Raw genomic sequence first — 17,784 nt, 5'->3', positions numbered from 1 at the left:
GATTACTTTGAATGAATGACTTAAATTCCTGAAAGGTAGTTATTGAAGTTAGAAACAGCTGAGTTAGTAAAACTAAGGTACTAATTTCTTTATGTAGTGGTATTTCATTAAATTACATTGTATCATTCAAGTTGATCCCTCATAAACTGAAAACAAACAGGTGAGGACAAGTTTAAATTTGATGCAGTTGTACAAAAACACAAGTCACCTTGCTTTACATTCTCAACAAGCTCGTATTTGTGATAAATTTCAGAGTTATATGGAAAGTTTTCTAATTTTGATTTGAAATATATGAGAGAATTAGTATATAAAGGAACCCTAATGACTTATTTTCTTATTCGTGCATGTGTGTAGTACATAGTGTTTACCTTCCGCGTGAGGAGTCGGTACATGTATATAACACATCTTAGTTTCTGCTTTCATCCCCCTTCCCTTCTCTTCCTCCCCCTTTACTCACCTCTTGCTCCCTTCCTTTTCTTTGTACATATTTGGGTACAGAATGTTTACATTCCTTGTGTGTAATTGTACATGTGCAGTGCTCATCTAATTTCCTATTTCATCCTTCCCCTTTCAGTCCCCCTCCCTACGTAACTTGAATGATTTTTTTTCCCTGAAGCATTTTGCCTATCTTGTTTTCTTTCTCTTTCTCTTTCTCTTTCTTTCTTTCTCTTTCTCTTTCTTTTTCTTTTTCTTTTTCTTTTTCTTTTTCTTTTCTTTTCTTTTTGAGACAGGGTTTCACTATGCAGTTTAGGCTGGCCTTGAATGTACTGTGTAGCCCAGGCTGGTCTCCAGACTCACATCGATCTTCCTGCCTCAGCCTCCCAGTGCTGAGATTACAGGCATGCACCACCATTCTCAACTGGTTTTGCTTATCTTTTCAAATCTTTTTGCAATACCCAAGAAGTTTAAGCAAAATGCTTTTGCCCTTAACTTTCCCATCTACTTTGACACAGGTTTTAAATAGGTTTTCCTTTAGAAGGTTTTGTTTAAGTAAACTTCACTTTATTCTTTTAGAGTAGATTCTGATAGATTAGTACAAAATAGACAAATTAGAAAACCTAATCATTGTGTTGGAGGAGGTAGGGAAAGTTAGGATTTCTCTTCTCAGTCTTTATTGTTGATAGTCACCTGGGACTGTAAAATACACAGATTAATATTTCCTACCCCCTGGCAAATGAATGAAAATCTTAAGAGTTGAGTTCTGGAAATCTGTCACCCCAGCTGCTACCCTGAGTATGATGAAGCTGTTCTCAAAAGCCCCGGCCTGCTCAGTACACATTCTCAGCCTTGCTACTCCCAAGCAGTCTGTGAGGATACATTCCCCGTACACTTTGGAGTTGTGTGTTAATGTATTAGGAACCTTCATTATGAGCATTCAGTCTTATATGGGAAACTGTCAACCTTAAATTTAAAGGTAATATGTTTAGTTGCAAATATAAGTGCTCCCCCCTTTTCACCTGGCTAATTGAGAGGCTGTTGCATAGTGTTCTATATTAATGTGTATTTTAATAATCATTTTTTCCTGTAAAAATGTATATTTATTTTGATATTTTCGTGTCTACTTTTGTTTTGCATGTTTTTAAATCTTAAAGTATTAACTCTTTTTGTTTGTTTTGCAAGACAGAGGATTCAAGGCAGTGCTTTCCCATTGGTCTGTGTTCCAGCCCTTTTCTTATTTTTTTTATTTTTGTGACAGGATCTTGCTAAATTGTCCAGGCTCACTTGAACTTGGGATTCTCTTGCCTGACCTTCCCAGTGCTGGAGTTACAGGCCTGCATCACTACCCAGTTTCGATTATCTCTAACATTAGGGACGCTTCAATTTGAAGATAGTTACTGTGTTCCCTTTTATAGAATTGAAAAAGCCACTTAAAACTGGCCTTTACATCAAGGTTGAATTTTTTCGAGAGAGCAAAAGATTTGATGAAACGGTTTGGCATTTTACTCACAGTATTGCATTGTCATATTCAAATAATGGCTTAATTAATTTACATAAAATAGATACTAAAAATTATTTTCTTAAATTCAGTATTTAAAAGATCAGAAAATTTGAAAGTACCAGTTTAAATAGATATTTTAAAATCTGTTCTTTCTTCAGAAAATCAATACCCAAGTGTGTGTTAAGCTTTGAAGTACACATGTACACACGTATTTGTGTATTGAACTGTCTTTTCTAAAGAAGTCATTACTTGCTTTGGGTTATGCTTTTTATTTATTATTTACAGTAAGTGAATTATTGACTGAAAGTCATAATTCCTTATTCATATATCATGAGGTTAAAATGCTAGTGGAAATACTTTCTTTACTTCTATTAAGGATTCTATTTTTTGTTTTTGTACCAGGAATTTAACTCAGGGCCTCGCGCTTGCCAGGCAGGCTCTGTGTGGCTGGGCTGCACCCAAGCCCATTGAGGATTCTTTAATATTGAAATTTTCTAAAGAGATGTATGTGTAAAATGATAGCCTTACTTTAATTAGATTTAAGGAGTTTAAAGTCCTATGTACTATAAAACTTTGGAGTTAATAAATTAGCCATCGTTCGACATCTGTAAACATTTTGTAAATTTGACCACATAAGTGCCAAAATACTTTGCCCTTTTCAAAGGTTTCAAGCATGCTTGTTGAGCGAATTAAAGGTTAAAATCAGGGTTGAAACCAATATTACCAGAAATATCAGCCAAGAAATTTAAAATGACATTTCTTTTGTGGGATTCAACATAATTTGACAGAGGCTTTTTTGCTTGCATTTTATTGCCATGATTAGAGTCACAGCTGGTATCAGAAATCAGATACCACAGTTTGGGCCAGTCTATTTTGTTGTTGTTCTGGTACCAGGAATCAAACTCATGACCTCATGCTTGCCAGACAGGTGCTATGCCACTGAGCTAAATCCCCAGCCCTGGGTCAGTCTATTTTTAATGCCAATGAAATAATGTAAAGTTACAACATTTAAATAGCATCCTGAAGAGAGACTGGCATACTTAGAGCCGGTATAAATTAATCTGTCTTATGAAGGTGATATATTCTTAAAATGCAGCAGATTCTTAGCCAAAAGTTTCTTTACATTTCTGGAGGTTACAGACTTAGTTATACAGTGGTACCTTGGTTTATGAACGTAATTCTTTCCATGATTCTATTCTCAGTATTCATTGCACCTCCTGGTTGCAGGCATACAATATGTACATGCTTACCATTCACGGGCAGTCAGCATCATGGAAAGAATTAAGTTCGTGAACCGAGGTACCACTGTAAATATTTACTTTGTGAAAGTAATCCTCCCTTATTAGGGTGGTACTGTTTAAAGGCAAGCAATCCAAACACTCTGGGTTAAACATGTAAGTAAGCATGAACTGACTTTTACTGCTGTCTGGTGCACCGCGAATGTGACTGTGGGCACAGCACTTTAGCGAAGGTGTTCTGGTGACATCTGACAGGTTAATGATTGGTATGAGTGGCTGGAAAAGTTCTGCATGGTTTATCACCAGATGTTGTCATGATTGGGCAGCCAAAAATTAATTTTAAAAATCTCTCTCGGGAACTTTTTCTTCAGTTTTTCTCAGCATTCGGCTTTTAGTTCAAACCATACCTGAGAATAAGAAGGGCATCTTACCCTCCCAAGAAGTTAATCTCCTCTCTACTACCTTGTTAAATGTTTTTCTTGTTCATGTTACTCTCTCTTTGTGTGTGTGTGTTTTTTTTTCAACAGCTGCAGTAGTTTATCTTTTTATCATTAGGGAGTGGAATATTTATCGAATTCCCATTTATTTAGCTGACTTTGTTTTTGAATATCCCTCTTAGATGGGTAATTTTGAATGTGAGGGAACTTTTAGGAATTTGAATTTATAGGCAAATTGATTATTTTCAAGTAGTATTTTAAGTGGTGTAAATTCATTCAGTTAAGTAATATAAAAGGATTGTAAATTATGCATTGTAATTTCTAATAATTTTAGCTGGGCTTTCTTTTTTTTTATATGTAATGAAATTTGGTGCAGCTTTATTTTAGAAAATAACTAACTTGGCTCTTCACAAAATCTTACAATCTTCCTTCAGTGATTTTTTTTTTTGTCTTTTTGAGACAGGGTCTTGCTATGCATTTCAGGCTGGCTTTAAGCTCACTTTGTAGCCCAGGCTGGCCTCGAACTTACAATGGTCCTCCTGCCTCAGCCTCTTGAGTGCTGGGATTACACGTGTGCGCCACCACGCCCAGTGTCCTTCCATGATGTAATAGTGTGTTAAAGAAGCCTCTTATGGCATCTTGTTACTAAGATTTAATTTCCTCCAGGTTATCTTGTTCAAAATGTATTACTATCCTGAGACATTAAAACACATGACTCTTCAGTACAAAGTAACAGTGGCCATTCAGTCTTTCGTGTCTCTTAGTTAACAGAATTTACTAATTTTTCAGTGAAGTTATAAGAGGGAGAACAAATTGGAAATTCGGTGTTTTATTTTAAAGATACAGGACTCCTATAATGAAAAAGGGGGAGAATGAGCTATTTTTAAGATAAAAACATTAAGTATTTATATCTAAAAGAAATGGAAATTGTTTTGAATGTGTTAAGACAGCACAGAATTGGTCTTTCCCTTTCATTTGTTTATTCCTAAGATAAGTATTTTTATCTAAACAAAAGCATTTTATTAATAGGTATTCAAAACTAAGTATACAGAATAGTGGGATTCACTGTGGCATTGTCATATTGCTTATAAATACGTCGAGGGTGTCCATACCCGTTCTTTCTTCTCTTACCCACCCTTCTTATCTCCTATGTTCAGAAATTGTGGGTCTGATTATAAAATCTCTTCATTACCAGAAAGGTAATATATCAATTTATAACATTGAAGATGAATAATCCTAACTTCAGTTAGGATTTTATAATTCTAACTTCAGTTGAATAGTTTGATAGATATTTTTGGAATTTTTTGTATTATAGATTGTATTAATTAATTATGTTATTGTTGGGGGCATGCTTTATAATTAGTTGTAGGCATCTTTTTCTAGACAGGTATATTTATCATTCTAGGTAATTACTATAATTCGTAGAGAATATGTCATAAATTACTTAAAACTTTCTATTTAAGGACAGTTAGCTTATATGTATATAAGTGACATTTCTGTTTAGTTATTTCAGTTAGATAGATTTTTTGATGTTATATTTTTAAGTTGTGTGAGATGTTCACATTTATGATGTTTATTGTATACAAGTGACACCTAGAAAGGTATAAACATTATTGAAAACAAGTTTTTAGAAAACCTTCACTTGGATTTTTGAAAGTTTTCAAAAAATGTATCTTTTTGAAAGATACATTTTCTGTATCTTTTGATTCGTAGTGAAATCAGTATTTTTGTTGATTTTGCGTTTTTATAAGTTAAATTACTTAGATAAAAAATCAATATGAGACTTTGGTGTTGTATACTTGTTGTAATTCTTGTTATGCAATTTACTGCCATCTATTCTTACCAAGTTATTTATCTCTTGTATGTATCTCTAATTCAAGAGAACAGATAGCATTTAGTTTTGTGTGATACTAGTTTATTGATATTGTCACAAATTATCTGGTTGGGGTTGGCATATTTAGTGAAGTAGCAGTCAGATTTTCTGTGGTTCCTTTAAAGTGTTGTGTTGTAGATATGTATTGGAAAAAAGTTTTCTTGGGCCTATGTAACAAGTTTATGCTAGTTCAGATTCAGCTGCTGCAGTGTATGTTCTTGAGGACAGAGAAGTCATCACAGTCTGACTCTTGGTAGGCAATCCTCAGTAAGTGGTAAAAGGTTGAGGAGAATACATTTTAGGTAACAGCAGGATACAGTTAAGGCTGCTTTTAATAACAGATCTGGTCCTCTGATGCAGCCATAGAAACTTGGTTAGGGGCACAGGCCTGATGTTGCAGGCACTGGAGGTGGGAGGAAGACCAGCTCTTTTCTTCCATCTTGGAACTTTTAATTGGGAAGCCTTTAGTGAAGTGGGATGTTAAGACCTAAAAAGATAATACTGTGAAAAATACTAAGTGAGGAAAAATGTATGATTTAAAATAATTTGAAAAGCCATCGGAGAAGTAACTCAATTTACCTTTTTGTCTCTGGAGGGTAAATGTAAGTTAATTATATAATACTTGAGAGCTCATTATTTGTTTCTCTACTTAACTAGGCACTTCTTTAGTTGCTGCTTTTTTAACATGATCAGTTGTATTTATGTGTCTTTTTTTCTTTTTACAAAGGAATTATCCTTATGTTTAAAAAAAGGCTAGAAACCTTATTATAGTGAAAATTTTCTTATTATTCCATGTTCTCTTTCTACCCAGGTCTCCAGCTCCCTCTCACCAATAACAACTGTGTTGATTTTATGTACTCTTCCAATGTTTGAACAAATTATTTTCTGTTCTCTTTGCCTCTAACTTTGGACAATAAAATAGCATATTATAATGCTGTGCCTCACCTGCCTTTTTTCCCATAGCTGAAAATAGAAAATTTTCTTTTTTTTATATGAATACATAGATTGCATGGTGTTGACATGCCTTTGTTTGTTCAAATGGTGTCCATTGATGATATTTGAATTCTTTCTTAGTTTTTGGTTTCACAGATAATTTTCTGATGAATAATCTTATATGTATGCAATTGGCACAAATTTAGGTTACACAAATTTAGGTTAATTTTGGATAATTAAATTGCTAGACCAAAGATATCTTCATTCGTGGAAGAAATATTTTTGAGATCCACAAATGAAATAGGTACGTATTTGGAAAGAATACATTCATTTTCATTGGAAAGTCTTTATTTATAATATTGGGTTTCAAGTTTTTTTCATTAGAACTCACATAGAACATTGTTTTTCATTGTAACCAGTATATTCAAACACCATTAATGGAAAATTTCCACGAAATTATACTTTTATCAAATGTAATAATGCGTTGCAGTATTTTTTTCTGTTTTATTTTTTAAAAGTACTAGTCACAACAACTAAGATAATTTTATAGCTTACTAGTGAGGCGTTACCTCATTTATGAAGTACGTACACTGATCAAGAGTTTAGTTGAACAACTCAGTTATGTATGGAAGGAGGGGCAATAATCCCTAATGGTTAATGTGGTCTCCCTAGAATTTCCTGTACTTCTCCAACACCTGAAATAAATATGCACACTTTTACTAAATTTTAGAAAATCTCACAGAAATAGTATGTTACCTTTAGATGTGGAAGTTTATATATTTTAAAATAATAGCGTATGTTTATATAATGTTTATGTAGAGAAAGATTTAAATATAGATATATAAATTTAGACTTGGGTCAGGTAAAGTCAGTCAAGCAATCTGTGAGGATAAATAGAAAAGACAGAATACTAAATATTTTTTTCTACACGTTTTATGTATTTCTAGTAATGTGGAAAATTCTGATAAATATTTGATTATCTTTATAGGTTTCTAATGTTATCTTAGTTTCAGGAAGTTGTTTTTTGTATCAGGAATCGAACTCATGACCTCAGGCTTGCCAGGCAAGCGCTTATGCCACTGAACTATATCCCTGGCCCTTAAAACCAACTAATTTTTATTTTGCATTTTTTTTGTACCAGGAATTGAACTCAAGACCTTGTACTTTCCAGGCAGGTGCTTGTGCCACTGAGGTATATCCCCAGCCCTGTCAGGAAGTTTTTACTTCTATTTTTTCTTCTGTATTATTTTAATGAATTATGTACATGTTGTAGTACATACTGTTTCCATTCCTTGTGGGAAGCTGGTACATACACATAGCCCATCACACTCCTGTTTTATCTCCTTTCCCTCTCTCCCTTCCCCTTCCGCCCATCCACTATTTTTCTTCTCTTCCTTTTTTTTTCTTTCTTTTTTTGGTATGTATTTGCAGTAAATGATGTTTACATTGCTTGTTTGGAGTTGGTATATGAGTGTTGCCTTTCTGAAACCATTACTAAGAGATCACATGGATTTCTGGAAGATAAGAATTAGAGAAAACCATATGGTCAGTTTCTGTGAAATGTGAGGCACTTTTGTTACCTGGGTGTTTTTCCACCACTAATGGGGCAAGACGGAAGTAAAGGGAGTTGGGTCCACAGTAACAGTAGGAGGAGTGATAGCAAAGGGAGCTGAGCATAGGAAATCCCTGCTTGTAAATGTGCTCCCTTCTGGCTTTCAGTGGAATGTTTTTAAGTATGGTTGCAGCATAGTATTGTGTTGATTCTAGCACTCTCTCTTTTTCTAGTAGGTTTGTTTTTTCATTTGTTTGTATGGGGCATTGAACCCAGGGAAACTGAACTCTATCTCCAGCATCCCTCAGAGTATTTTTCACTGAAGGTGTATGTGGGCTTTTTTTTTCCTTTGTGCTTTCATATTCTTGGTTATTGTGCTGAATTCATGTACCCAGCACTCGGTACCTTGAATGTTATAATTTATGTAATTCTTCCTATAATTTAAGAAATCACATAGTAATTAGGAAAATTCAATGCTTAGGTTTATGTCTTGTGATCTTGCTTTTTCTTTCATGTTGACCTCTCAAAAGTATCTTTAAAATTTTTATCTACATAATTATTGTTATATAGTTATATTAGAAGGATCCATTCACTTCAGTAACCATGTACTTTTGAAGTAAAATAATCAGAATATGTTACCTTTATCTTTCACTTCAGTTGCATACTTATGGAATAAACATTCCTTAAATAAGGAAGCTCTGTGACATTGAATTGGAAATGATTTATTCTTCAAACAAAGCCTTGATTTTATTGGAAAAATCTGAAGTTTTCTTCCAATTTCTGGATACATGTTTAGTACATTCCTTTAAGAACAGAGCATATGCACTTTTTATGTAAGAATTTTTACCTCCATTTTGGGTTTTCAGAAGTCTTTTTTGTTACTTGTCTTCCCACAAGGTCAGTATGATCAATCCGTTTCTTAGTGTAGTGCTCGGTGAGAGTGCAGAAGTTGCTCCCTTTGCTGATGCTCCTCCTGTTGCTGTTGTGGCTCCAGCTCTCTTTTCTTCCGTCTCACCCCATTATGGCTGGAAATAGATTTAAACATTTTCTGAAAGACACACTGCTTTCAAGAATGAAATTTATACAAGGCTTATTAATTTATACCTGTGGTTATGTTCAACTATAAAGGTACACCTTACAATTTAGATGAAGTTTAGTCTTGTGACTAATTACTTACAATCTCTATACCTTAAGTACTACAGTACAAAATCTGCCTATCATAGTGTACTTGTATGAAGGGAAGTAATGAAACAGACTTCTGAAAACTGAAAATGGAAGTCAGAATTCTTACACAAAAAGTTTATATGCTTTATTCCTAGGAGAATGTACTAAGCATTCATCTAGTATATGTTATTTTAGACAGAATTTAGAACGACTACTAGAATTTAGAAAAACTCTATACCTATTTTCTTCAGGGCTTTTTTTTTATCATGAGTGGATGTGGGATTTTCAAGGACTTTTTCTGAATGTATTGAGACGATTGTGTAATTTTTGTCCTTAATTCTGATCTGTTTTCTTCCTTTGATAAACTCTCACTTGAATATAATCTCCATCTTCTTTGTCTCTTAATATTGTTTCTAAAGTTCTGAATAGTTTCCCCACAGTATCTTAAGTGGGATTATAATATTATTTTTCCCTCACTAAAGGAGACATGAAATAATTTCTCACTGCTACATCCCCAGAAGCTGAAGTTGGCCTTGGCTTATAGTAGATGTTCATTTAATAAGTTTTTGGATGAGTGAAGGAACGGACACATCAGTATGCCATACATGGTTCTGTAATCTGGTCTTGGCCAGCTTTTCCTTTTACATTTCCTCCTTCTGACTTTTGCATATCATCTCACAACTGCTAACTTTTCACTGTTTAGAGGTGTCTACTAATACTGCCTCCATTCCTTCTGCCTGAAGTGGACTTACGATTACTCCCTTTGCCCTAAAATACCTCAGCACATACTTCATGCCTTTATTGTAGAAACTAAAATGATGTAATGGAATTTTAAATGCCTTTTTCCCATTTAAACCTCGTTATTCTATTTCAAGGATATTAGATATTTTTGTTAGAAAAAGATATTTATTTTCCCAGTTTTTAGTCCATTGGTACATTATGTGAGCAAGTGATGGTGAACCTTTTCGAGCTGTCAGTGGTAACAAGCAGCATGCTCTGGCACACATGCCTTACATTCACCAACCCTGATGTAAGCAGTAAATGATCGTTGGATTGAGTAGTATATGGTAAACTTCTGTTTATGCAGCAAGTATTGTTGGCTAGCATATTTTTTGATACTTTATTTTTAACCTTCAAGAATAACCAGCTTCTTATTGAAAGTTAAATATAGATTTTCTTTACTGAATTGCTACACATTTTGATTAAATTTAGTTTACTCTTTTGGAAGGATATTACATATGCAGTGCATGTATTTTAAGACTTTTCCCTTCATTTAAAGTTTTTGCATGTAGCCAGCATAAAATCATTCAATAAAAATTTATTTAGCAGATCATTATGTTCCTGAACATCTATTAGGTGCTGGTGTAATACAAGAGATAATAAAACAGAATCCTTGGTTTTAATCCAATGGACCAGATATACATATAGTATAAAGAAATCATTTTAATATTTGTGGTTAAGGGTCCTCAGGCTAATGTGCAAAGAGGAATGTTTGAAACTCTGGCTGCTGAGAGAAATGGGAATTCCTTAAATCTTTTGAAATATGGTGAAGTATAAATAAATAAATGTAATAATTGTGTATGGGATTGGAGAGGTTTTCAGGGTTGGTAAAGGTTTACTAGGTAGGGCGAAAGCACAAAAACAACATTCAAGGAGTACTTTGGTGTACGTGGATATTGTTGGTGGGAGATAACAGGCTTACATTTTGAAGAGTCTTGGCTATTGTGTATTCTGTGTCTTGAAGGTTTTTAACCTAGTATGTGACATGGTCAGATTTGAACTTTGTTTCATGTGACATGTGCTGATTACATTCATTGTGGGTAGCTGGTACATGTTTTTCACCCATCTTTTTTTGTTTATTCTCTTACCTTCCCTTTGGTCTTACTGTCAACTTTCTATTTGCAAATGATCTAAGATTTAGCTATTATGAATGGTGCCACTATAAACATTGGTATGCCTGTATTACTGTAATATAATCTTTAGCTTTTTGGGCAAGATATCTAAAAGGAAAATAACTGGGTCAAAAGTTCCTATTTTTAGTGTTTTGCTAAGTCTTATACTGATTTCCATAATGATTGTACCAATTTACATTCCCGCCAGGAATGTAACAGGGTTCCTTTTTCACTGCAGCCATGCCAGCATTCGTTACTATTTGATTTATTAGTGACTGCCTTATTTTCTGGTGTAAGATGAAATCTTTGGTTTTTTTAACCTGCATTTCTTTAATGACCAGCAGTGTTGAACATGTGTTCTTATGTTTATTGACCATGTATACCTCTTCTGGCCGGATGTAGTGGCACACGTCTGTAATCCCAGCACTCGGGAAGCGGAGGCAGGAGGATCGTTGCAAGTTCGAGGCCAGCCTGGGCTACAGAGTGAGTTCAAGGCCAGTCTGAACTGCATAGTGAGACCCTGTCTCAAAAAGACCAAAAAAAAAACAAGAAACTTGTACCTCTTCTGAAAAGTGTCTGTTCATTTCACTTGCCCAGCTTTTTTGATCGGGTCTTAACATTTTGTGGAATCTAATTTTTTGAATTATTTATATATACTAGACATTAGTTCTTTGAGGAGTAATTGGCAAAAATGTTTTCATGTCTGTAAGTTGTCTCTTCACATCATTGATTGTTCGCTTTCAGAAACTTTTTAATTTGTTGACACATGCTGTTATTTCTTGTACAATTAGAATTCTGTTCAAAAGTCCTACCCTATGACTTCAAGAATTTTATTTATTTTATCTTCCAGCAGGTTAACTCTTTCTGCTATTACTTAGATCGTTGGCCCATCTTGATTTTAGTTTAGTACATGATGAGAGATATAGGTCCAACTTTGATCTTCTGCATTTGCATAGCCAGTTTTTTCCCAGCACCATTTGCAAAAAAGTCTGTCTTTGGTACAGCATAAGTCTTTGGCCCATTTGTCAAGGATCACGTAGCTGAATGTGTCTGGGTTATTTCAGCATGCTCTCTTTGGTTCCATTGATCCACGTGTGGTTCTGTTTGTTTGTTTTGTGCGCGTGTGCATGCATGTGTGTGTGTGCATGTATGTGCGCACGTGTGCGTGTGTGAGTACTGTGCTGTTTTTAATCACTGTAGCTTTCCAGTATAACTTGAAATCATGTATTGTGATGCTTCCTGCTTTGCTCTTGTTGCCCAGACTGCTTTTGCTGTCTTCCAATTCCATACAAAGTTGAGGATTGTTTTCTCTAGTTCTGTGAGAATGCTATTGGTATTTCGATTGAGAGTGCATTGAAATCTCTATGTATCGGTTTTGGCAGTATGGTCATTTTGACATTATTGGTTCTGCCTATCCAAGAACAGAGGGTATCTTTCCATTTTCTGAAGTCTTCTTCAATATCCTTTTTGATAGTACTGTAGTTTTCATTGTAGAGCTTTTTTTCTTACTTGGTTAGATTAATTCCTAAAGATTTAAATTTTTTGATGCTATTTTGAAAAGTTTTTTTTCTCTTCTTACCTTTCTCAGTGAGTTCACTATTAGCATATAGGAACACTGTTGCTTTTTGTATGTGAATTTTATATCCTGCTACATGGCTGAATTGGGCTGTTAATTCCAGCAGTCTTTTGATGGATTATTTTGTGACATCCATGTAGAGGATCCTATCATCTACAAATAATAATTTGACATTTCTCCTTATATGTATCCCATTGAACAAAGGTGGTGATAGTGAACATCTTTGTCTTGTTCCTGATTTTAGAAGGAAAACTTTCAGTTTTTCTTCATTTAATATAATTTTGGCTGTTTGTTTGACATAAATGGCTTTCATCAGATTGAGATGTTTCTCCTATACCTATTTCCTTCAGGTTTTTTGTTTGCTTGTTGGTTTTCATTTGTGTTTTTTGAGACATGGTCTTGCTAAGTAGTTCAGGCTGGCCTTGAACTCACTATGAAGCCCAGGTAAGCCCTTCACCTCATGGCGATCCTCCTGCCTCTGCCTTCCATGTGCTGGGATTATGGGTGCATGCTGGAATTCCAGGCGTGTGCCACCACACCTGGCTGTTTTTTTTTTAATGTGAATATTGGATTTTTTTTTTTTTTTTGTACTGGGAATCGAACTCGGGACCTCATGCTTGCCAGGAGGGCACATTTGCACTGAGCTATATTCTTGGCCTTTTTTTTTTTTTCTGTTGTTTTGAATATTGGATTTTGTCAAAAGATTTTTCTGCATCTATTGATATGACTTTGTAGTCTTTCCCCTTGTTTCTGTTGATGTGGTGTATTATTTATTGACCTGCATATGTTGAACCATCCATGTAACTCAGGGATGAAAGCTAATTGGTCTTGCTGTGTGATTCTTTTGATGATTTATTGCATTCTGTTCGCTTTTATCATCTTGAGGATATTTGAATCAATGGTCATTAAGGAGATTGCCCTGTATTGTTTTGTAATTAGGTTTTTATCTATTTTGAGATCAGAGTGATACTGATTCCAGAAATGGGTCTATAAGCACTGCTTTTTTTCAATTGCATTGACGAGTTGGAGGAGTACTGATGTTGTAACCTCCTTAAAGGTCCTATAGAATTCAGGAGTTTCTTAGCTTTCCTTTTCTGTTAGGGTTTTTTAAAACTTTTATTACTGCCTCCATTTTATTGCTTGTCATTGGATTGTTCCAAATTATTTCTTCTTGGTTTAGTTTGGTATTTTGTATGATTCCAGGAATCTGTTCATTTCTTCAAGATTTTCCACTACGTTGAAACACAAGTTTTCATAGTAGTTACTGTCTTCTGATTTTGATGGTCAAATGGAATTTCTGGTTTTAGTTTTTTGAGTAATCTCTATGGTGATTTCCATAGTGGATGTACTAGTGACATTCCCACCATCAAGGAAGATTCCTTTTTCCTCCCTTGCAGCTCCCCAGCTGTTGTGATCATTTGACTTCTGGATATTAGCTAGTGTTTCTGGAGTAAGATGGAATCTTCATGTTGTTTTAATTTGCATTTCTTTCATGGTTGGAGATGTTGAAATTTTTTTCTGTGTTTCTTGACTATTTGTCTTTTCTCTTCTGTAAAGTATATATTCATTTCGTTTGCCCATTTTTTGATTGGGTGTTTTATTTTGGGGGAATCTAATTTGTTTGAGTCTTTGTATAGTATATTCTAGATATCAGTTCTCTGCACATATACTTTGGTTTAATATAGGACACAGTGAGAAACTGAACAAAGTAGTCTTTTTTTTTTACCCAAAGAGAATTAATATTTTATTTAATGTTTTGGAACAGTTCTTCACATTATCGTCACCTATAATGGTATAATGATGCCTTTTCTTTTTAAAGATAGGACAGTTGGCATTTAAAGGAATGAGAAGACTGAATAGAATCCAGTCAATAGTGTTCGAGACTGCCTACAACACCAATGAGAACATGCTGATTTGTGCCCCTACGGGAGCTGGAAAGACCAATATTGCGATGCTTACAGTCTTGCATGAAATTCGCCAGCATTTTCAACAAGGTGTTATCAAAAAGAATGAATTTAAGGTGAGAGAAGGAGAAACCACACATTTTTTAAAAAGACATTCAAATGACCTTATGGTTATGTATGTTCTGTAAAATCTAGAAGTCTCCATCATATTCACTGTACTTGAAGTTTTGTAAAGAGTGCTTCTTGGTTTACTTCATTGATATTAAAGGCAGTCACTATTTGTGTTTGGAAAATCCTATTACTCTTGTGAAAAGCTATGAAAATACATTCAGCTTTTTAGCAGAACCAATTTACAAAGTGATAAGGCTTTGTAAACAAATTCCATTGCCCTTTAAATAGCTGCACACTTATCCAGCAGAGGTTAGTACTTTTCATATATCACTATTAAATGTTTTCACAGGAAATAGCTAGAATCATATTTCACAATAAATTGTTACTTGTTTTGGCTTTGTTGAAACAAATGACTTCTTAACTTTTGCTCATTTATCAAGCTAGTGTTTCTTTGGTACAGATTGTATATGTTGCTCCCATGAAAGCCTTGGCAGCTGAAATGACAAATTACTTCAGCAAACGTCTGGAGCCACTGGGCATTGTTGTGAAGGAACTGACTGGTGATATGCAGTTGTCAAAAAATGAAATTTTACGAACTCAGGTATGTGATGTACCTAGGCTTTTTGTTTAATACTGTTCTTTTTTTGGTCAGGTACTTATAAAAATTATTAAACAACTACATTTTCAGACACTATCATATATAATGCAAGTGTAGTGTAATGAACTTTTCATTTATAGCCCCATGTTATCTGTGCAATACAAAAGGTTTTTTCAAATCATTGAATATAACTAAATCACTGTATTTAAAGAGATCAAAAGATAGGAAGGTAAAGACCTGTTAATTAATAAAGAAGTATCAAACTTGCAGTCATTTTACAATGTGGTAATAAATAATGAGAGGTTTAGGTTTCTCAGCATTTGTCATCTGAGTACTTTTGAAAGTTTGGAAAGGTACCCAAGATGAAGAGGTAATAAAGTCTATGCTGAGTACTTCCCTGATGTATTATTTGCTTTTATATTGTCAAAGCATTCGCTTTGGGATGATATAACTAGAAACTTCTAAATTCTACATTGCAGTATGTAATTCTGTCACACCAATAGCAATACTATTTTTTTACTATACTTTAGGACTGATTTTCTACTGATATCTAGGTATAGGACAACTGTATACCTAAAAAAGTTCTGGTGTTACATGCCTATAATTGCAGCAATCTTATAGGCTGAAGCAGGAGGATTACAAATTCAATTTCACTCTGGGTAATTTAGCCACTTCGTGAGATCTTGTTTCAAAAGAAAAAAGAGATGATGATGAAGCTCAGTGCAGTCTCTGGGTCCTCCCTAACTATTTTTTTAAAAATACTTTTGAACATGTGTGTACAGTAAATGGACACTTCCAGTAGCAGTCTGAGTACATAATCCAGTACCTGAAAGGTCAATTCCTGGCACAGTAGGAAGCCTCTAAGAAGAGCCTGTGGTGGGACTGAGGGATCTGTACTTACTGGTGGTTTCTGTCAGTAGTTACCAGACTGTTTTCCTCTTTTGTTCTGTAGGTTTCCCCATTCCCCTTTAACCAGCCTCAAGGCAGGTCATAGGGTAGGAGGGACTCCTCCCTGCCTACCACTGTCTGGTGGCAGTTGCTTGTCCCTGTGATAGTAAATATATTAAACGTCGTCTGTTATGGAATTGACACTACTAGGGGACAAAGATTTTTAGTGAGGATCAGATTTGTATCCAATAGAAGGTTAGCTAAAAGTAACTCTCAGTGATCTAGATTTTGTTTGATGATTTAGGGTTCTAGAGTATATTAATGTTTAATGTCTGTCACTGGCATTTTTTTAAAAAATGTAATTGATAAATGAGGTTACAGAGGAAAATTATGTTTCAGTAGAGCTATTAAAGTTTTATGTTTAAGATATACTGACCTTTTTATTCTTCCATTTTTAGTGTACCAAAATATAAATCTTAGACTTATTTTGTGAGCATAAGATGGATTTTTAACTGTTGAAAATGATCAACCCTAAAGCAGTTATGATTTGAATTTGAGTTTGTAGTTTTAAGTTGAGGTAATGGAATGTTAGAAATTTGCCCTTGTTTTGTTCAGAGATTTTAGTTTTGAAATTAATTTTAAGTTATGCAGTGTGTTTCCATGAATATTAATTTAGGATTTTTAATTTGCTATATTCTGATGCTGTTATGTTATCAATGAAGTTTTTTTATGATTGTATTTTTAAAACACTTTTTCTTAGTAAAATAATATTTTGGATGATAGAAGTAAATGAATTAATATTAGTTTTATAATTTGATCATCTTAAGTTTTAGTCTGTATTACATAACTGTGGCAAAATTATTTAAACAATGAAATTTTTAATACTTCTGGCTAAACGATATAGTTTTAAGGATGTAGTTAGGTGAGCATTGGAAGATACATTTACATACATATAATCCCCACAATGAAGTTATGAAGGATTTCTGTGAGCTTGGAAGGCTCTCTCTTGTCAATTTTTTGTGGTCTTTAGTCCCTAACCCCTTGAGAGGCAAGAATTGTTTTGATTTCTATCACCATAACTTAGTTTCTCATGCACTAAAACTTCACATAAATGCCATCCTACGATATGCCTTCTTTTAAGATGACATTTTTACTCAAATAATAATGGATTTTTTTAAAAAGTCAAAATTTTATTAGTAAAATATTCAAAAAAAAAAAACTGAAAAAACATAAAGGATAATTCAACAGCATCTCCCAAATAACAGTTTTCAGTTCCTTGGCTGAAGCCTTCCTTCTTCCCCAACCACTCAAGTAGCTAGGACTACAGGTCCCATTTGTAGTTTTGATATCAAACTCTTCTCTGATTCTTTTGTACAATTAATCTTGTGTCATAAATTTTCAAAAATTGTACTCAATATTAAATCTGAAGAGATTCATAGGACCACTTTGCTCCTTCACCTTACTAAAAAGTTTATTTCCTAATATATTGTTGAATTTATAAACATTTAAAAATCATTCTCCTTTATTAGCATTAAAGGCAGGGAGTATAGTTTTTTAAATGTAACTGCTCTTGGGCTAGGGATATAACTCAAAGGCACAGTGCCTGCCTGGCAAGTGCAAGGCCCTGAATTCAATTCCTGGTACCCCCCCACCAAGAAAAAAATGTTACTGCTCTTATA

The 17,784-nt window shown here is 34.2% G+C and overlaps 1 protein-coding gene across 3 annotated transcripts in view; it reads left to right on the top strand.

The window, feature by feature from the left end:
* Ascc3 (activating signal cointegrator 1 complex subunit 3) overlaps window positions 1-17,784 on the top strand; it is a 294,273-nt gene that overhangs the window by 62,390 nt on the left and 214,099 nt on the right. For all 3 annotated transcript variants that reach the window (XM_005377814.2, XM_005377812.2, XM_005377813.2), the window contains 2 exons: window positions 14,424-14,624; window positions 15,080-15,220. In XM_005377814.2, coding sequence (XP_005377871.1) covers window positions 14,424-14,624; window positions 15,080-15,220 — 342 coding nt within the window. The remainder of the gene's footprint in view (window positions 1-14,423; window positions 14,625-15,079; window positions 15,221-17,784) is intronic.

Source organism: Chinchilla lanigera, unplaced genomic scaffold (assembly GCF_000276665.1).
Source record: "Chinchilla lanigera isolate Chin_1 unplaced genomic scaffold, ChiLan1.0 scaffold00010, whole genome shotgun sequence".
Lineage (NCBI taxonomy): Eukaryota > Metazoa > Chordata > Mammalia > Rodentia > Chinchillidae > Chinchilla > Chinchilla lanigera.
The sequence above is the reverse complement of the archived record's forward strand: the minus strand, read 5'-3'. Positions and strand labels throughout refer to the sequence as shown.